The sequence below is a fragment of the Oncorhynchus nerka genome, linkage group LG9a (assembly GCF_034236695.1).
Source record: "Oncorhynchus nerka isolate Pitt River linkage group LG9a, Oner_Uvic_2.0, whole genome shotgun sequence".
NCBI lineage: Eukaryota > Metazoa > Chordata > Actinopteri > Salmoniformes > Salmonidae > Oncorhynchus > Oncorhynchus nerka.
The window spans coordinates 39,505,143-39,528,019 of NC_088404.1; the positions used below are offsets into that span (position 1 = coordinate 39,505,143).

The window sequence follows — 22,877 nt, forward strand, 5'->3', positions numbered from 1 at the left end:
ATGTCACCATCAATATGAGCTGAGTCATCCTTGTGGTAGGCGTACTGTAGTGTACATACGTACACATTCCATTCAGAATCCAAAAATGGACTGTAGACAGCTGCCAAAACCAGCAAGCATTCTTAAAACCCTCAAACAATGCCCACACCTTCTCTCTGACCTCAGCAGGCAGCACGCTCAGACTCACAACTGTCCCTTCAAAGGCCCTCTCCTCCTCTAGCCTCTGTTTCTATTTGTGGGTGCTCTGTTTTTACACATCCATACTGCTAGTCTCTGGAAAGAAACACATCTGAAAAGGACTGTCCTGCTATATATGTGATGCTCAATAAACCACTGGTGCTTAGATTGAAGGCCGGATCACAAACCACTGAAATAAGACCAAAAACAGTCATGCAGTATGTGGAAGGAATTTCATCTCGTAAATCTGAGTGGGAAACTGGAAATTGAAAACTCTACATTACTCTGTTACACTACAAAGTGGTTTACAGTTGCTCCATTGTTAATGTTACAATCAACTTGGTAACTGCACCTCTATATCAACTAGTCAATATTGCCCAGGAAACCGGTCAACAGCCCTGGGTTATACTGCCCTGTATTCACACTGCTGACAACCTATTGACCCTCAGTGGCATTGGGCATCTACCCACCTACCACGCCAACCTGTGGTTGGTAACATCCTGTTTTCAAGCCTCCAGTGTACCCGCTGCATGCCAGTACATTCCACTCCTTCCCCAGCCTCTAGAGACACAAGAATGCAACAAACAAGCAACGCACCAGGCTGGCTGTTTCACAGAAACAAGAAATCACAGCAGCTCTCAGGAATCTCAGAGGCTGAAAGACATGGAGAATGACTTGGCTAGAGAAGACATTCAGAGGCTGCCCTAAGTAACAATGGGTGATATATGCAGGTGTTTTATCTTCTGATCGGATATGGCGTGCAAAACCCTGCCCAGGCACATTACAGAGAACCCTGCCCAGGCACATTACAGAGAACCCTGCCCAGGCACATTACAGAGAACCCTGCCCAGGTACATTACAGAGAACCCTGCCCAGGCACATTACAGAGAACCCTGCCCAGGCACATTACAGAGAACCCCGCCCAGGCACATTACAGAGAACCCCGCCCAGGCACATTACAGAGAACCCTGCCCAGGCACATTACATAGAACCCTGCCCAGGTACATACACCTGCACAGCAGATGTTCCTAGCAGTACTCACTCTGCCTACTTTCCTCATTCCCTTCTATCTCGCTCCTCTGCTCTGCTTTCCTGATACAACCTATCTTTCGATCTCCAGACCTAGGAATATTTGATTTCACTCCGTCTGTAACGACAGTGGAGATGCTATCATGCAATTAAGTGTGCAAAGACACAGCAGGATTGGGGGAATGTCTTCTACAACCACATCATAAATACATTCGCTCTCTGTCTTCCTCCCAGTCCTATACAGAACTCAAATGCATTCTCAGGCACACACACACACACACACACACACACACACACACACACACACACACCTCGGGGTGCTGAGCAGCTGATGCAGCCTCAGTTGTGCATGTGCTGGATGAACATAAGGGAATCTCTCCTACTCTGCTAAAAAACAGCAGCACAGCCAATGGGCTTTGCACCAGCATGCCGACCCACAGTAACTCCTCTGATACACTACCTAAAGCACTCCTGCATGACTACATTGGAGCACGGTTTGAATGTGCAAATTGTTTTGAACTTAGTTGTAGTGTGTGGTTATGTTTGTTCAGGTAAGGGAGACGGGAGGTTGACTTTCAATTTTAGCTAGAGGAGATCTTCCTGGATGTGTCTTCAGGGCCCTCTCGTGAGAGAGTGAGCAGGGAGAGGGGAAATGAGGGAAGAAAGGGTTCTCTTCTCCCTACTCACTATCTCCAGAGAGGGCCCTGAAGACACATCCAGGAAGATCTCCTCTAGCTAACATTGAAACGCTTTCTTCCCTCTTTTCCCTTCTCCCTCTTTATATCTCAATCCCCCCTTTTCCTGCTTCCTCTCAGTCGATGTGAATTAGCCGAATAAACTCCAGCTTTTAAAGCAGTCTGCTGAAATAAATCTTCAAGGAAGTAGATTTAGCAACCACAAAAGATATACTATATACTTTCGCCCCGTCATTGGACACTGTGCTATCTAACCTCCAAACGAGCTTCAATGCCATACAACACTCCTTCCGTAGCCTCCAACTGCTCTTAAACGCTAGTAAAACCAAATGCATGCTTTTCAACCGATCGCTGCCTGCACCCGCATGCCCGACTAGCATCACCACACTGGATGGTTCCGACCTTGAATATGTGGACACCTATAAGTACCTAGGTGTCTGGCTAGACTGCAAACTCTCCTTCCAGACCCATATCAAACAGCTCCAATCAAAAATCAAATCAAGAGTCGGCTTTCTATTCCGCAACAAAGCCTCCTTCACTCACGCTGCCAAGCTTACCCTAGTAAAACTGACTATCCTACCGATCCTCGACTTCGGCGATGTCATCTACAAAATTGCTTCCAACACTCTACTCAGCAAACTGGATGCAGTTTATCACAGTGCCATCCGTTTTGTCACTAAAGCACCTTATACTACCCACCACTGCGACTTGTATGCTCTAGTCGGCTGGCCCTCGCTACATATTCGTCGCCAGACCCACTGGCTCCAGGTCATCTACAAGGCCATGCTAGGTAAAGCTCCGCCTTATCTCAGTTCACTGGTCACGATGGCAACACCCATCCGTAGCACGCGCTCCAGCAGGTGTATCTCACTGATTATCCCTAAAGCCAACACCTCATTCGGCCGCCTTTCGTTCCAGTACTCTGCTGCCTGTGACTGGAACGAATTGCAAAATCGCTGAAGTTGAGACTTTTATCTCCCTCACCAACTTCAAACATCTGCTATCTGAGCAGCTAACCGATCGCTGCAGCTGTACATAATCTATTGGTAAACAGCCCACCCATTTTCACCTACCTCATCCCCACAGTTTTTATTTATTTACTTTTCTGCTCTTTTGCACACCAATATCTCTACCTGTACATGATCATCTGATCATTTATCACTCCAGTGTTAATCTGCAATATTGTAATTATTCGCCTACCTCCTCATGCCTTTTGCACACATTGTATATAGACTCCCCTTTTTTTCTACTGTGTTATTGACTTGTTAATTGTTTACTCCATGTGTAACTCTGTGTTGTCTGTTCACACTGCTATGCTTTATCTTGGCCAGGTCGCAGTTGCAAATGAGAACTTGTTCTCAACTAGCCTACCTGGTTAAATAAAGGTGAAATAAAAATAAAATAAAATAAAAAAATATATTATTTTCACTAATCCATGTTTCTCAGACTGCCAGCTATTGCCCAGCTAATTCCATAGACCTTTGCTACTGGCTTCTTATGACTGTACCAGGAGATTGAGGACAGACATGGTAGCTAGCTAGTTGAGAATGGCAATGACAAGGATGGGCTAGTGGACTCACTGGGCTGAGAGACACCATAGGTGTTTTGTGCTGGGATTCTGGGTGAGGATGGAGGCGAGCGCTGAATCTCATCTGCTATAGAATCACATTAGCCAGCCTCTCAATGGCCACTCTGTGAGATGAGCTCATGCTAAAAGCCCCATCAATCTCATCAGTGTTTCAGTGGACCAGCACTCTGTGATATTAATGTCCCACAGAGGGAGAGTGGAGGAGGGTGGATCTGGTCAGAGGCTTTAAATGGCTCCACCAGCACAATGTGTCCATCATGGGGCACCTCTGGGGGGAGGTTAGATAAGAGTCAATCTCTGGAAAGCAGCTTATTGGGCCTTCAATAGCCAGACTGGCCAGTTGTGCTAGTCAGAGCGTTTGACCAGTTTCTTAGGCGTGGTCTTAGACTAGCACCATCTGGTTTGATTGTCCATAGTCCTCTGAGGTTATAACGAAAATATGCCATGTGTATTGTACAGTATGGCAAGGATCAATAGTCTCCTTAAATAGATGGTCTCTAGAGATGAAAGAAGAGAGAGTAAGAGTTGAGGGAAATGTGGTTGACTGGAAGTCAAGACCAGTTCAAATGAATGAAGAGCACTGCTCTACTGATTTGCTCTCACTTGAAAACAAATGAGAAATATGAAAAGGCATCACTGTGGAAAAATAACATTCCTTCCATGGAGAAGATGAAGCTGTAATCACGTAGCGCCAGGCCCTGAACGGGTACGTCTGTCACTGACAGTGATAAGCCCTCTCTGGAAATGTGCATTTCTGTTCCCCTCATGGTTTTATTCAATATATCCTCTGAGAAAGCCAAAGCTAACAGATATTGGCCAATGCTAGAGAGAGCAGGGAAAGAAAGAGAGAGAGCGACAGAGAAAGAGTGAAGGGAGTGAGAGAGCTGCTTTCTAATTCTCCTTTAAATAGAAAATGAGAATACTTCCAGGCAGTGGTGCAAAGTACTTAAGTAAAAATAAATGAAAGTACCACTTAAGTAGGGGTATCTGTACTTTTACTTCACTACATTCCCAAAGAATATTCTGTACTTTTTACTCCATACATTTTCCCTGACACCCAAAAGTACTCGATACATTTTGAATACTTAGCAGGACAGGAAAATGGTCTAATTCACACACTTATTAAGAGAACATCCCTGGTCATTCCTACTGCCTCTGATCTGGTGGATAACAAGTAATCTAACAATTCTCCAACAACTACCTAATACACACAAATCTAAAGAGGTGAATGAGAATATGTACATGTAAGTATATGGATGAGCGATGGCTGAGCGGCATAGGCAAGGTGCAATAGATGGTATAAAATACAGTATATACATGTGATATGAGTAATGTAAGATATGTAAACATTATTAAAGTGGCATTATTTAGAGTGCATTGTATAAAGTGACTAGTGATCCAATTATTAAAGTGGCCAGTGATTGGGTCTCAATGTAGGCAGCAGCCTCTCTAAGTTAGTGATTGCTGTTTAGCAGTCTGATGGCCTTGAGATAGAAGCTGTTTTTCAGTCTCTCGGTCCCAGCTTGCACCAGTACTGACCTCGCCTTCTGGATGGTAGCGGTGTGAACAGGCAGTGGCTCGGGTGGTTGATGTCCTTGATGATCCTTTTGGCCTTCCTGTGACATCGGGTGCTGTTGGTGTCCTGGAGGGCAGGTAGTTTGCTGACTCGAGGAGTGCATTTATAAAGAAGTGCATTGGAGATGTGGTACCCACTGTGACTATTAAATCTACCCTAACCAGAAACCGTGGATGGATGAAAAGCGTGATCCACCGCATTTAACCATGGAAAGAGGTCTGGGAATATGTCTGAATATAAACCGTGTAACTATTCCCTCCGTAAGGCAACCAAACAAGCGAAGTGACAGTACAGGGACAAGGTGGAGTTGCAATTCAACGACTCAGACACAAGACGTATGTGGCAGGGTCTACAGGAAATCACGTATTACAAAAATAAATCCAGCCACGTCACGGACACCGATGTCACGCTTCCAGACAAGCTAAACACCTTCTTTGCCCGCTTTGAGGATAATACAGTGCCACCGTCGCGGTTTGCTAAGGACTGGCTGACGTGAGTAAAACCTTTAAACATATTAACCCTCGCAAGGCTGCTGACCCAGATGGTATCCCTAGCCGCGTCCTCGGAGCATGTGCAGACCAGCTGGCTGGTGTGTTCACGGACATATTCAATCTCTCCCTATCCCAGTCTGTTGTCCCCACATGCTTCAAGATGGCCACCATTGTTTCTGTACCCAAGAAAGCAAAGGTAACTGAACTAAATGACGATTGCTCCGTAGCACACTTCTGTCATCATGAAGTGCTTAGAAAGACTAGTCAAGGACCATATCACCTCCACCCTACCTGTCACCCGAGACCCACTTCAATTTGCTTACCGCCCCAATAGATCCACAGACAATGCCATCGCCATCAAACTGCACAATCCCATCTGCACAAAAGGAATACCTATGTAAAAATGCTGGTCATTGACTATAGCTCAGCATTCAATATCATAGTACTCTCCAAGCTCATCATTAAGCTTGAGGCCCTGGCTCTGAACCCCGCCATGTGCAACTGGGTCCTGGACTTCCTGACCGGAGGCTAAAGAAATGTGTCTTGCCACCTAAAACCCTCACAAACTTTTACAGATACAGTGTATCTTAGTCTATGCCACTCTGACATTGCTCGTCCTAATATTTATATATTCCTAATTCAATTCCTTTACTTTACTTGTTAGATATTACTGCACTGTTTGAGCTAGAAACACAAGCATTTCACTACACCCACAATAACATCTGCGAAACACATGATTGTGACAAATAAAATGTCATTTGATCTATAGCCACATACTGTACATAGCCTGTTTAAAGCCTGATAGGTGTTCAGCTGTTCAGGGCTCTGAAGAGCATCCCCATGAAAACAGGGGAAGTAGCTCTGTTGTCAGTCGGTTGCATCAAAACAAAACAAATCCCACTGGGTGAACAAATAGAGCAAAAGAAATCTGATTGCGTTTGCCTCCAGAGCCATTAAAATTATTGATCAGAGCTTTGTCTGTAAAGCGAGGAGGCTTTTTCAGCTAATGAGTAATTAGCATGTGTGCTGGATCTCCTGGAGCATACACGGATGCTGGCTTCCTCTTTATACAGTGCTGTGAAAAAGTATTTTCCCCTTTCTGATTTTCTTTATTTTCTTTATTTTTCATACTGAATGTTATTAGATCTTCAACTAAAACCTCATATTAGATTAAGGGAACCTGAATAAAAATGGATTTACATTTATACTTGTTTAATTTATTGAATTAAGTTTATTTTATGAAATTATGCAACACCCAATTCCCCTGTGTGAAAAGGTAATTGCTCCCTTACTCTCAATAACTGGTTGCTCCAACCAAATGCTTCCTGTAGTTGGTTTTTGACAGACATAAATGGGACACATCTCATCCAAAAAGTTGACTCATATTTGCCAAAAGGCACCTGGATGATCCTCAAGACTCCTGGAAGAATGTTCTATGGACAGATGAGTCAAAAGTATAACTTTTTGGACGACATGGGTCCCATTATGCCTGGCGAAAACCAAACTGTGTTCCACAGTAAGAACCTCATACCAACAGACAAGCATGGTGGTGGTAGTGTGATGGTTTGGGGATGTTTTTCTCCCTCAGGACTTGGACAACTTGCCTTAATAGAAGAAACCATGAATTCTGGTCTGTATCATAATTCTACTGGAGAACGTCAGGCCATCCGTATGTGAACTGAAGCGCAACTGGGTCATGCAGCAAGACAATGATCCAAAACACACAATCAAGTTACATGAAAATCGCTAAAAAGCAAAACATTTAAAGTTTTGGAACGGCCTAGTCAAAGTTCAGACATAATCCCAATTGAGATGATGTGGCAGGACTTGAAACTAGCAGTTCATTCTTGAAACCCCACAAACGGTTATGCGTGGAAGAGTGGGCCAGAATTCCTCCACAGCGACGTGAGAGACTGATCAACAACTACAGGAAGTGTTTGGAATCATTGCAACTAAAAAGGTGGCACAACCAGTTAATGAGTGTAAGGGGGCAATTACTTTTTCACACATGGGCACACACGTTTCACACGTTGCATTTTTTATGAAATAAATTAAATATGTAAATGTTGTGTTATTTGTTCACTCAGGTTCCCTTTATCTAATATTAGGTTTTGTTTGACGATCTGATAACATACAGTATCAAAAATATACAAAAGTAGAGAAAATTAGAAAGGAGGCATATTCTTTTTCACAGCAATGTATACAGAAAGACATTCACTGTGCAAGCTACGGCTTTGTTATTCAAATAGGCCTTTCTTCCAAACATATACTGCATATGGTGTAGATGAGCACAGGGAGAAAACAGGAAGAGGAAATGGAAAAAGACACATTACTATGAACTTCCTATAGCAGTCTCTTTCTCTCCTTCGCTTTCTATTTCAATTTCTCACTTTCCATCTCTTCATATCTGAGTTTCTCTCTTGAAGCCTTTTCCCAGGACCACTGGGGAGACTAGATCTCATTAGCTGCATTCGTTGCTCTCCTGGTCTGTGCTGAATGGAAGGCACCCTCTGAGCTTCACTCACTCACTGTACCTCACAAATGGCATTACTATTGCTCTTCCCTTAAATCTACTATTGCAGCCTCTGTCACTCTATACATCCACCATAGTCTCTCTCCATCCAGTGTTATTGCGCCCAGTTCCATCGCCACCTGTGTTGACCTCATCTCAGGCCCCAGCAAGGCACTGTGCTCCCCAGCCATGACAGGCAGAGCAGTGCCTGGTGCTGATGCAGCAGGAGTCACTCCCACAGAGAGCCATGGATAGAGAAGCATTAAGCTGCACTGTCTATCTCTATTCTGACTGACACATAGCACACTAAACCGTTAGAGCTTCAGCGACCACACAGAGGGGGGTTGAACTACAGGGCACATCTCCTCTCTCCTCTCTATACACAGCTGAGCACATATTTGTTTATTTGGATCCCCATTAACTTTTGCAGAAGCAGCAGCTATTCTTCCTGGGGTCCACAAAAAAACACAATGACCAGTAACAAAACACTGATAAACAAGAACAGTCACACACATTTAAAATCCAACAACATACAAACAATACAACACAAAAATAATGTTTATGTAACATGCTGACCACACTGCTCGCGTTACGTGCGCGAGCGTAGCTAAATAAATGTACTCGCGCGTGTGTGAGTAGCCAGGAGCTAAAATAGAACTTGGTTCTATTTTTGATGCTTGATGCGCTGCAAGTTCCATGAGATGTTGTTCAATTTTAAAGGTAATTTTGCTGTTTGCTTGAGTAATTGGAAGGGAGTTCCAAGCAATCATGACTCTGTATAATATAATATAATATAATACTGTGCATTGCTATGAATTTATTTTGGACTTGGGGACTGTGAAAAGACCCCTGGTGGCATGCATTATGGGGTATGTATGGGTGTCGGAGCTAAATGTTATTTGATTATGCAATCAATCCTGAATTTTCAGCACAGTAATATTTATCATAAAAGCTAGATGAGAAGCAGTTAATCTTTTATCAACCAGCAAAGACTGGCATGCATGTTGTTGATCTTAGTTCTGTATGTGCAGTTAAGGGCAAGGCATCCTGCTTTTGTTTTGAGTCAGTTGCAGCTCTGCTAGGTCTTTCTTTGCTGCATTTGACCATATTACTGGACAATAATCAAGATGGGACAATGCCAGAGCCTGAACAACTAGTATATGCAATTTTTGTGTCAAAACATATTTAAAGATCAGTTTATTATTAACCATTCTGATACTGACTAACTCCTTATTTAGAATTTCGGTGAGAACACTGGCTTTGGGTGCTGACATATAGAGTGTACAATTATCTGCATGCATAGTCATTCTAGCTTCGTGTAAGATCAGTGGCAAATCATTTGTAAAAATAGAGAAGAGTAACGGCCCAAGAAAACTGCCCTGAGGGACACCGCACTGTACATATCAGACGTTAGCGAAGCTTCCATTGAAGAACACTCTCTGGGTTCTATTGGATAAATACAACTCTCCAACCATGTGATGGCAGGTGATGTAAAGTCAAAGCAAGCAAGTTTCTTCAATAACAATTTATGATCAATAATATCAAAGGCTGCACTGAAATCTTTATTTAATTTATGTATTTTTCATTTAACTAGGCAAGTCAGTTAAGAACAAATTCTTATTTACAATGACGGCCTACCCTGAAATCTAACAATACACCTCCAACTATCATCTTATTATCCATTTCTTTAACCAATCATTAGTCATCTGAGTCAGTGCAGTACAAGTTGAGTGCCCTTTTCGATATATATGCTGAAAGTCACTAATTAACTTGTTCTCTGAAAAATAGCATTGTATTTGGTCAAACACAATTCTCTCCATCAGTACTAAGAACAGGCAGCAAACTGATTGGGCGGCTGTTAGAGGCAACAAAGGGTGATTCCTTCCACGCCTGTGGACACACTCAAATAGAGGTGGCAATACAGTCTGCTACCATTCTCAATAGTTTCCCATTAAGGTTGTCTATACCTGGTGAATTATCAATATTGATGGATAACAATAGTTTTTCCACCTCTCCCACAATAACGGCAAGAAATTCAAAACAGCAATTCTTCTCTTTCATTATTAGATCTTTTATACAAAAATACAGTGGTTCACTGTTCAATGTTGTCATTTCACTTTTGAGTTTTTCCACTTTACTAGTGAAGTAGTCATTGAAATTACTTGCAATATCAAACGTTTTTTTTATAAATTGACCATTAACTTCAATGAACGAAGGTGATGAATTGGGGTTTCTGGCCAAGATATAATTGAAGGTACTCAAAAGCTATCTTCCATTGTATTTTGTCATTTATCTTGGTTTGGTAATATCATTTCTTCTTATGTTTGTTAAGTTTAGTCACAAAATAGAGATGGTTAACTACAATACCCATCTATCTCCACTGACCTGGATAACATTGTGAGCCTGACGGATAATTATGTAAAGTGCTAATTGAGTCATCAATACCTTCCTGTATCACAAAGCAGCTCAACATAGCTAATAAAGAAGCATAATAATGGGAATTTCATGTAAGCTATTTATTTAGTTACAAACAGGATGTCATTCTAAAACTGGGAACAATAGCAGCCATTCTCCTCTTTCCAGATTAGCATTTCCAACTGAATTAAGCAAACAAAACAATAAAACAGAACATAGAAAGACTTGACTATAAATAATGGGGGAGCAACTTTTAAGAGTATTAGTGGCACATTTCCGGAATGCTGCCCTGCAGAATTGGTTTTGATCAAACTCACTGACCGTGATGGGGCATTAGGGATGGAGGAATTGAGAGCAAGCTAAAGAGATAGAGAGAGAGAGACAGACAGACGGAGAGAGTAGAGAGAGATGATTAAGAGGGACAGAGAGCATGTGGTGGGGAAGAGAAGGGAGCATCTGAGGTTTGTGTGTGTGTGTGTGTGAGGCTAGGGGTGAGATCAGGGAGAGGAGCCAGCCCCGAACCCCAGTTCCAGCCCCTATCCCCAGCTCCAGTCCCTTAGCCTTAGCGCCAACCCCAGCTCCATCCCTTCTCAGCGCTGTGCCTTCGCATTCCTGAGGGCTGGCCCAGCGCCAGACAGTCCTACCCACTGAGGCGGGCCAGAATGGCAACAATGAGCACAGCCCCAGACACTCATCCCCTCACAATACAAGCAACGTCATCAACATTGCCACACTGACTGACTCTCATACCTCCACTATCAGTCACAGTAAGAAACACAGCTTTCAACAACATTACAATAGAGCCACTATCGCTAATGACTGCACAATAACAAAAGACATAACATTTAGTCATAAACACACACTATAATTTTCTAGCTCAACTCAAAGTTCCTTTTCATGATCTACAACTGAAACTTTAAAAAACACACCAAGGACAGTGCCGATAACGAACAAGCATCAAGAGTGACAAGCCCTCTTCAACACAACAGCCAACAGGCTTTGGAGCAAGAATACAGGGACTCCAACTGCAATAAGGTCAACATCAATAACAGAGAGCTTTAACCAACAATGTAAGCTACCAATGAGGTTTCTCTTATAAATATATATACTCTTAGCCCCCTCCCCTCCCATCCCTCTCTCCATGATGCAGCCTCACCTCTCTTCTGGATGATGATCCTGAGTAGTGGGTTGGCTGAGGAGAGGGCTTTGTAGAAGTTGTCATCATTGTTGATTGGCAGCAGGTCACCCTGGATGTCAGCATATCCCAGCAGCACCTCCACACCGGGGATGTGGTGAACGGTCTGCAGCAGCCGGTAAAACTCCTGAAAGCCACAGGTGCCGCTCATCTTCAAAGCGAAACGTCTGTACTCCGCCTCAAACTGGAAAACAAAAGGTCAGGGAATATTGTGTCATGAAAGCAAACTCATGAAGAATGGTGCATCATGATATCAACAAACAACAGACTCTAACATAAGCCTCGGCCATGACATTGCCATTCACTGCTAACCCAACCATTCACAATTCACCCATATTCCACCATCGCTTTTCATTGTCTTGCATGCATTCTGCATTCTTCAAAACATAACCTAGGTATTACTTTTACATCACAGAGCTTGACATGTAGACATTGTCCAGTATGTAACAACTGGAGTCATGTTCTGAGACTTCCTATTAGATGCAGCAGGGACCAGGGCACAGCCCAATGATAACACAGTGGATTGTTGATCATTGTGAGGTAGCCGTGTAGCACAAATACATAAAGAGCGCTGTGAGGGACAACACAAGATGTGAGCTGTGCTTGTCTGTGTGGAGATGCTGCCCTGCACAGCCAGTGAATTTCTCTCTGGGGTGCGTATCACATAGAAACACACACAGCAGGTTGTCAGTCCTCTAACACGATGTGCAATCCCATCAATGTTTGGTGCTACTTACTTCCCCAATCACAAAGACAGGGAGACAAATATATGACAGATTGGCAGGCGAAGGAGACAGATTACAGAGTAAAGGAAAAATAGGCAGGATGAGCAAACAGTGCTCGACAGTATAGAGTAGAGTACTGCATGGTGCACCACCCGCTTAAAATCCATTGGCTGTTTTTATGATAACATGATTGGCTGGTTTGTGTGTCCAACCATATTTACAGTCTGAAACAAATAATGGGATATGCACTCAGTGATTGTGGACTCTCACAGAAAATGAGTCTGTCTACTCTGCGTATCTTTTCCTCTCCATTGAAGAAGAATACATGGCATGCTTTACTGAGCAGGAGGGGTGACTGATTATGCCATTTCCACCCAAAAACAGAAAAGAGAGGAAGCAAGGGGAAGATATCAGAACAAGGACATTGGAGTAGACATACTTGGAGTAGACATACTTGGTATTCATATCACAAAAGATATGAGATCTCCACAATAAATTAAAATAGAAAACTTGTAAAAATAGACAAGATCCTGCAACCATGGAGAGATACAGTTGAATTCGGAGGTTTACGTACATCTTAACCAAATACATCCCTGTCTTAGGTCAGTTAGGATCACCACTTTATTTTCACAATGAGAAATGTCAGAATAATAGTAGCGAGAATTATTTATTTCAGCTCTTATTTATTTCATCACATTCCCAGTTGGTCAGAAGTTAACAAACACTCAATTAGTATTCGGTAGCATTGCTTTTAAATAGTTTAACTTGGGTCAAACATTTCAGATAGCGTTCCACAAGCTTCCTACAATACATTTTGTCCCATTCCTCCTGACAGAGCTTCTGTAACTGAGTCAGGTTTGTAGGCCTCCTTGCTCACACATGGTTTTTCAGCTCTGCCCACAAATGTCCATAGGATTGAGGTCAGGTCTTTGTGATGGACACTCCAATACCTTGACTTTGTTGTCCTCAAGCCATTTTGCCACAACTTTGGAAGTATGCTTGGGGTCATTGTCCATTTGGAAGATCCATTTGCGACCAAGCTTTAACTTCCTGACTGATGTCTTGAGATGTTGCTTCAATATATCCACATAGTTTTCCTCCCTCATGATGCCATCTATTTTGTGAAGTGCACCAGTCCCTCCTGCAGCAAAGCACCCCCACAACATGATGCTGCCACCCCAGTGCTTCACGGTTGGAATGGTGTTCTTTGGCTTGCAAGCCTCCCCCTTTTTCCTCCAAACATAACGATGGTCATTATTGCCAAACAGTTCTATTTTTGTTTCATCAGACCAGAGGACATGTCTCCAAAAAGTACCATTTTTGTCCCCATGTGCAGTTGCAAACCGTAGTCTGGCTTTTTTTAATGGAGGTTTTGGAGCAGTGGCTTTTCAGGTTATGTCGATATAGGACTTGTTTTACTGTGGATATTGATACTTTTGTACCTGGTTCCTCCAGCATCTTCACAAGGTCCCTTGCTGCTGTTCTTGGATTGATTTTCACTTTTCGCACCAAAGTACATTCATCTCTAGGAGACAGAACGCGTCTACTTCCTGAGCGGTATGACAGCTGCGTGGTCCCATGGTGTTTATACTTGCAACCTATTGTTTCTACAGATGAAAGTGGTACCTTCAGGCATTTGGAAATTGCTCCCAAGGATGAAGCAGACTTGTGGAGGTCTACAATTTTTTTCTGAGGTCCTGACTGATTTATTTAGATTTTCCCATGATGTCAAGTAAAGAGGCACAGAGTTTGAAGGTAGGCCTTGAAATACATCCACAGATACACCGCCAATTGACTCAAATTATGCCAATTAGCCTATCAGAAGCTTCTAAAGCCATGACATAATTTACCTGGAATTTTCCAAGCTGTTTAAAGGCACAGTCAACTTAGTGTATGTATACTTCTGACACACTGGAATTGTGATACAGCAAATTATTAGTGACATAATCTGTCTGTAAACAATTGTTGGAAAAATGCCTTGTGTCATGCACAAAGTAGATGTCCAAACCGACTTGCCAAAACTATAGTTTGTTTAACAAGAAATTTGTGGAGTGGTTGAAAAACTAGTTTTAATGACTCCAACCTAAGTGTATGTAAATTTCCGACTTCAACTGTATCTAGTACGTAGCTATCTCTCTATCAATCTAGTAGTTATATATCTATTTAGCATCTATCTAGTCTCTCTCCCCTCTCATAGCTATTAGCTACAGCAAGGTGTGAGTGTAGTGTACAGACTGACGATGGATTTGGCAGCGTATGTAAACTTCCAACTTCAACTGTAAATACCTGTCTATTTATGGAAACATTTCCCTGATTAACTCCTTAGTCATATCTCAGTTTACTCACTTACTTATGGCGTTGTCTACTCCTGATGATCGCTATGTCTCATTTTCGATTAATTGTAAATTATACTTTTTTTTTAAGTGTCTCTCTTTTTCAAACAAGTATTGCAGAGCTGGCTACAATTTCAATTTCATCTCCCTGAAAAGATAGAGCAAATATTATGGCTGAACTCAAATGTGCTGGTTGATAAAATACCTGTATTTATGGGAAAGATGTTTGAATAAGGTATTTTGTTTTTAAATGATATTGTAAATTGGAATGGTAGAGTTACGTATCTCATGGAGTTATCAGAATTGTATCAGAAGGTCTGCTCAATCCAAGATTACAACCAATTGATTACAGCATTACACCAAAAAATGGAGGAGGCAGGTGGCAGCGGGAGGAGGTCGGGAACTGGTCTGTTTGCCCAATATAAAGGATCAAACTGGCAGAGAAATAAAAATGGCATAAATAGGAAAGTATACCAGTTTCATTTGAGGACCAGGATGTTGACAGCTGTGCCATACAGATTGCAAAATAGTTGGGAAGCGATTTTTGATGTACCGATTCCATAGTATAAGGTGTATGAGTTGATATACACTACCGTTCAAAGGTTTGGGGTCACTTAGACATTTCCTTGTTTTTGAAAGAAAATCACATTTCTGTCCATTTAAATGACATCATATTGATCAGAAATATAGTGTAGACATTGTTAATGTTGTAAATGACTATTGTAGCTGGAAACGGCAGATTTTTTATGGAATATCTACATCGGCGTACAGAGGCCCATTATCAGCAAGCATCACTCCTGTGTTCCAAAGGCACGTTGTGTTAGCTAATCCAAGTTTATAATTTTAAAAGGCTAATTGATCATTAGATAACCGTTCTGCAATTATGTTAGCACAGCTGAAAACTGTTGTTCTGATTTAAGAAGCAATAAAACTGGCCTTTTTAGACTAGTTGAGTATCTGGAGCATCAGTATTTGTGGGTTTGATTACAGGCTGAAAATGTCCAGAAAGAAATAACTTTCTTCTGAAACTCGTCAAACTATTCTTGTTCTGAGAAATGAATGCTATTCCATGCGAGAAATTCTATGAGACTCCGGTATGCTGGCCTTCTAGGCAGAGCTGCTAAAAAAAAGCCATATCTCAGACTGGTCAATAAGAAGAAAAGATTAAGATGGACAAAAGAACACAGACACTGGACAGAGGAACTCTGAAACTCTCAAAGATAAAAGTAAAAAAATAATAATCTAAATAAAACATAACAAAAAGTAAGTTTGAATGACAATGAGGGGCAGTGTTGTTACAGTTAATGCCTGTTTGCCTGAGGCTGAGGCTGATACTGTGCAGGTGTTTGTACACATGCAATATACACACACGCTCGTTCAAATGCACACATGTGCACATACACAGACATGTAAATAGTGCAATACATGCACTCAAACATATTTAGTTGTCCTTGCTGTTATGATTTTTGTTGTCCTTGATGTCTTTGCTGTTAGATGACTAATGTGATGTAGTTGTTGACCTGCTTCACTGCATGTATGGGCTCCCGTGTAGCACAGTGGTCTAAGGCACCGCATCTCAGTGTCACTACAGGCGTCACTATAGATCCTGGTTCAATACTTCCGGCGCCGACAGAGATGTCCGCCTCGCTTCGCGTTCCTAGGAACATGCGGACTCTCCTTCACTGCAGCCGACGTGAGGAAAACATTTAAACGTGTCAACCCTCGCAAGGCTGCAGGCCCAGACGGCATCCCCAGCCGCGCCCTCAGAACATGCGCAGACCAGCTGGCTGGTGTGTTTACGGACATATTCAATCAATCCCTATCCCAGTCTGTTGTTCCCACATGCTTCAAGAGGGCCACCATTGTTCCTGTTCCCAAGAAAGCTAAGGTAACTGAGCTAAACGACTACCGCCCCGTAGCACTCACTTCCGTCATCATGAAGTGCTTTGAGAGACTAGTCAAGGACCATATCACCTCCACCCTACCTGACACCCTAGACCCACTCCAATTTGCTTACCGCCCAAATAGGTCCACAGACGATGCAATCTCAACCACACTGCCCTAACCCATCTGGACAAGAGGAATACCTATGTGAGAATGCTGTTCATCGACTACAGCTCGGCATTTAACACCATAGTGCCCTCCAAGCTCGTCATCAAGCTCGAGACCCTGGGTCTCGACCCGCCCTGTGCAACTGGGTACTGGACTTCCTGACGGGCCGCCCCCAGGTGGTGAGGGTAGGCAACAACATCTCCACCCCGCTGATCCTCAACACTGGGGCCCCACAAGGTGCGTTCTGAGCCCTCTCCTGTACTCCCTGTTCACCCACGACTGCGTGGCCACGCACGCCTCCAACTCAATCATCAAGTTTGCGGACGACACAACAGTGGTAGGCTTGATTACCAACAACGACGAGACGGCCTACAGGGAGGAGGTGAGGGCCCTCGGAGTGTGGTGTCAGGAAAATAACCTCACACTCAACGTCAACAAAACTAAGGAGATGATTGTGGACTTCAGGAAACAGCAGAGGGAACACCCCCTATCCACATCGATGGAACAGTAGTGGAGAGGGTAGTAAGTTTTAAGTTCCTCGGCGTACACATCACAGACAAACTGAATTGGTCCACCCACACAGACAGCATCGTGAAGAAGGCGCAGCAGCGCCTCTTCAACCTCAGGAGGCTGAAGAAATTTGGCTTGTCACCAAAAGCACTCACAAACTTCTACAGATGCACAATCGAGAGCATCCTGTCGGGCTGTATCACCGCCTGGTACGGCAACTGCTCCGCCCACAACCGTAAGGCTCTCCAGAGGGTAGTGAGATCTGCACAACGCATCACCGGGGGCAAACTACCTGCCCTCCAGGACACCTACACCACCCGATGTCACAGGAAGGCCATAAAGATCATCAAGGACAGCAACCACCCGAGCCACTGCCTGTTCACCCCGCTATCATCCAGAAGGCGAGGTCAGTACAGGTGCATCAAAGCTGGGACCGAGAGACTGAAAAACAGCTTCTATCTCAAGGCCATCAGACTGTTAAACAGCCACCACTAACATTGAGTGGCTGCTGCCAACACACTGACTCAACTCCAGCCACTTTAATAATGGGAATTGATGGGAAATGATGTAAAATATATCACTAGCCACTTTAAACAATACTACCTAATATAATGTTTACATACCCTACATTATTCATCTCATATGTATACGTATATACTGTACTCTATATCATCTACTGCATCCTTATGTAATACATGTATCACTAGCCACTTTAACTATGCCACTTTGTTTACATACTCATCTCATATGTATATACTGCACTCAATACCATCTACTGTATCTTGCCTATGCCGCTCTGTAGCATCACTCATTCATATATCTTTATGTACATATTCTTTATCCCCTTACACTTGTGTCTATAAGGTAGTAGTTTTGGAATTGTTAGCTAGATTACTTGTTGGTTATTACTGCATTGTCGGAACTAGAAGCACAAGCATTTCGCTACACTCGCACTAACATCTGCTAACCATGTGTATGTGACAAATCAAATTTGATTTGATTTGAATTCCAGCAGTGATTGGTAGTCCCATAGGGCGGCACACAATTGGCCCAGCGTCGTCTGGGTTAGGGTTTGGCCTGGGTAGGCTGTCATTGTAAATTAGAATTTGTTCGTAACTGACTTGCCTAGTTAAATAAAGGTTCATTCAAAAAAATAAAGTATATTGTATGTTTTAAATATTCTATAAAAAGATAAAAACTATTTTTTAAAAATATAGAATTCAGAGCTACATTTTTGGGGGAACAGAATAAGAACCAGGAACAAAAGTGATCCACACTATTACAGAACAGCATGGGAACCGTTAATAATATTATTTTACGTTCCAGTCATTTTTCCCAGTCCCCCCAAACACACACAAAGCGCCTATGCAAAGCCCTCACTCTGTCACTCAGAAAATCTTTGCCAGTGTGTGTGTGTGTGTGGCCAGGTTACCTGCCCTTCCCATAGGCAACCATAGCCTACTGACGTTGCAACTGCGATTCAGAAATTAAGGGAAAAAAATTTTATTAGAAGTTTAAGTATCTCTAACGGTCGCCCCAGCGTGAGTTGTTTTATGCACGTGATGTCAGAATGCACTTACTGTTCCAAAATGTGATTATTACGCAACAGGACAGTTAACACACGCTGCCTGCTAATTATCTATAAGCTGTTTCATCTTGTCAATTTCTAATTATTTTCTAACAAGTTGTATTTTCTAACAACAGTTTGAATTGAGGTGTGTTCCGCCTCCTCATTAATTCACATAGAAGTAGCCCATTTCAGCGTTGTGGACATTTTATGTTTGAGGCTTTACTGAGCCGGATAAACTTCTCTCTTCTAGGAGAGCCCACCGCACTTCACTCATGTTTGCGCAGCTCAAGTATGCATATATTTGCGCAGTCTTGCTAGAATTGGAACATTTTGTTGCTGGCGCTCACTTTGCCTTCCTTGTTGTTTTCCTTACACATAATAACTTTGGACATGTGTGCGTTCCTATCAAAGTAAGCTCCTTATTTTCTGTATATCATCTTGTCATTTCTACTGTAGGCAATTATAGTATGTATGTATGGAGCATCATGTATTTACACTTTTATTCACGTTTTCAATTACTGGTGACAAATTATGCATTCTGATTATTGCATATACTGTAATAGACACCTATGATGTGTGTAAAATACTTTTTTGACGGTTGTACTGATTATAATGTGCTAAGCTATTTGCCAGCTACAGTGGGGCAAAAAAGTATTTAGTCAGCCACCAATTGTGCAAGTTCTCCCACTTAAAAAGATGAGAGGCCTGTAATTTTCATCATAGGTACACTTCAACTATGACAGACAAAATGAGAAGAAAAAAAATCCAGAAAATCACATTGTAGGATTTTTAATGAATTTATTTGCAAATTATGGTGGAAATTAAGTATTTGGTCAATGACAAAAGTGTATCTCAATACTTTGTTATATACCCTTTGTTGGCAATGACAGGTCATTATCTTTGGTTGATGAGACAAAAACAAGCATGGCGGCTACCCATCTACCCATGTCTGTTTACTTTCGATATATATGACCACTTGTGTTACCTCAATCTTTCCTCAGTTAGCGCTAGAACAAATGTAGCCTACATTTTTTAAATTGGATGATTGTGTTATGGTGTAGCTACTTCTGTGAATGTCTGATTATTCCATCCTATAATAAACTGGTCACATTCTGGACATAACTTTGTAAGGACTGTGTTTGTGCAAAATGTTTCTGTGAAAAAAAAAAGTATGACCAGCTCAAATGATGATTGTTGCGTCAATCGAAAATGGACGTTCTTAATAAGCGTTCTAATCAAGCCTTCTAATCACACCGGTTTGATCATACGCAACAGGGACCACTGTAGAATTATCACACCCGTTTGTTGGTACGTGTGAAAAGTTTAAGGATACTATAGGTATCACGTTTAACATTGGATTTATTAACTACAAAAAGGTAAGAAGTGTTTTATTTTAATTCTGTTGCCACTCTGCACACACAAGCTTGTTAGCTATCTTGGTCCAATGTTAAGCCAACTCTCTGAAGGTCAAAGACATTAAAAGTTCCTCTGTTGAAGCTGCTCCTCCGTAGGTATAATTCTGTGGGCCTAATTCAGATAATTCATGTCATAACAAGATGCCCAGCACTTCAAGCTAAGCATCGTCCTCCACCCTCTCTCTTCACACATGCAAAATTTCAGTCGTATTTCGCACCCTACACTTGTCTGACATCTGTCCAATGTATGTGTAAACAATTATCGCTTAGCCACTCCATAGCAAGCTGCTCTATCCGCACTGATTGGTGAAGTAATTTAATATCGAGCTAAATGTAAAAATTAAATATAAATCAAGTTTTAAAAAGGAACAAAGGAACGATATAAACTGTTACCTTTTCTTTGTTCTAACCAGTTGAGAACTTTATTTTGCTGGTCGGAACAGAACAAAAACAAAGTATGGTTCTGTTCAGAACGAAATTACTGGAAAATAATTTGGATTATTATTTGTAGCGGATCCTACTATATCCCCCACCATCCCAGGGCTCCAATAGGCAGAACAACTTTGCTGAGTCATGAGTGTCTGTACTTGTTTGGAGAAGCAAGCCTCCTGTAGAACCATGTGAAAGGCTGCAGTGTTTTCTTTTCATTATTAATTCATATATTCTCTCCCACCAAACACATAGCTATTAGAGAGAATAAGAAGAGACTGACAATAAAGAGAGAACCTGTTTGCCTTCGAGACATTGCCTTTGATAGATTTTAAGACGCTGTGCTGCAGCTGAGGCACATACTTGAGATACAAACATGATTAGAATAGAATCCACTGTCAACGAGTTGTTAAAAATCACTGTTGAGGAGAGACAGACAGTGAGGCAGTTGCACTGCACAGAGAATGCATGTATAGAGATCTCCAATTTAGAGTTAACACCACAATCCGTAGCATATTGTCAGAATTTGACATACACACTAGTATGGAGCATTCTGAGCATACTAGATTGTTAAAGATTCTGACCTGTAGCGAACAACAATAGTAAAACATTGAAAAAGTAATCATCAGAGTCATTAACTCCATTTAAACACTTTCCATACACGCAGTTACAATGTTTGCTCTTTGTGACAGAAGTCCATAGAGACACATGGGTTTTACTGAAAAACATAGGTGTTGCCATGACAGACAATGTGTGTTCGAAGTATTGTCATCGCTATTATTTTTCTTTAAAAAACACATTGACGGAGTATAATTGACAGACAGTTCATTTTAATGTGCTACACTGATGATGATGATAACAATAATAAACGAATAATCACCCCGTGTAGGCTGATAATACATATATAAATACATATATAATTTATTGTAAATTGTCAATATTTGTTTTTACAGGTAGGATATGGCCTATGTGGTCTATTCAGTTATGGTGAATAGGTGAATTAATTGACAGTGAGCTTACTAAGCCATATGGTTTATCGCTACTAATACCATGTTTCATGCATAATTAATCAGCCAGGCCTAATGTTATAATTAACCGCGAACAGCTACGCTCTATTCTGCAGCGTAACAGCGCGCTACATGCATCAAAGAAATTACAACAGCAACGGATAGTGCACTTTCATAGTCGAGAGCGACGATGCAAACTGTCATTGCCTCCTAGGCTACTACATATTGACATAGAGGCAGACACGTTCCAAGCTGCTCCGTCTCAGAACGTCGTGGCGACAAAGGCACCAACATCAGTGTTTCCCGCTCGGATTATGATTAGTTACGTGGGGATTTCAAGAGCGGATAGCGCAATACCGACAGATCCAATTTATACGGCTTGATTTGGTTTAGCCCTGAGCACCGCAGGTGTTATCCATGCGCGTGCCTGATAAGGTAACCTATCAGCAAATAAACTGCGGTCCACGGTAACCGCATTATGAATGTGAAATTAATAAACCAGCCACTTACTTTGCTCTTGACCTCGACCACATTGTCAGTGTTTTTCAAGGGGGTCCTCTGGTACCTTGACATGTTAGCGCGTTGAACCCCAGTGGATAGGACCATCCACAGGCTTTCCTCGAAGCAGGTTTAAGCAGGCAGTCAGTCACTTCGTCGTAAGCGCATTTGCTCGCAGCACCATGCGAGCTGATAGACGCACAGGTACAGCAGTCCTTAAACAGTCCTGGTTCTGTAGTAGGAATCAGATCTGTGATGGAAAATGTTGTCCCCGCGATGGGCAGAGCTACACTGCCTCAATAACAATGACGTCAACTAGACACGCCGATTGAAGGCGGGGATGGGGTCGTGCGTGGGGTCAGCTGAAATGTTTCAGTCGGTGTTGCCCAGGAGACCAGGAGGCATAAAGAAGGTGAGACTGACTCACATTTCTCCAATGAGTGTCAAAAGTAATTTTTAGGAAGTGACTAAGAACAGAATCCCGATTATTCAACTCAATTAATGTGATGATGAGATTTTCTCTGAGGTCATTCAATGACAAAACGGTAATGGACAGGATTTTTACAAAATAAATATATGCAAATAGAACAAGTGGCAATGTGGTACTTAAATAGGCCTACCCTTGCTTGTAATATTGGGAAATGGTCTTTGCTGCCACTG

The 22,877-nt window shown here is 42.2% G+C and overlaps 1 protein-coding gene across 1 annotated transcript in view; it reads right to left on the reverse strand.

Annotated features, from left to right (window-relative positions):
* LOC115134284 (partitioning defective 6 homolog alpha-like) overlaps positions 1–22,585 on the reverse strand; it is a 39,467-nt gene extending 16,882 nt beyond the window's left edge. Inside the window, exons 1-2 of the mRNA XM_029668093.2 lie at positions 22,230–22,585; positions 11,640–11,862 (exon numbers count right to left, since the gene is read on the reverse strand). Coding sequence (XP_029523953.1) covers positions 11,640–11,862; positions 22,230–22,325 — 319 coding nt within the window. The 5' untranslated portion in view covers positions 22,326–22,585. The remainder of the gene's footprint in view (positions 1–11,639; positions 11,863–22,229) is intronic.
* Positions 22,586–22,877: the final 292 nt, after the last annotated feature.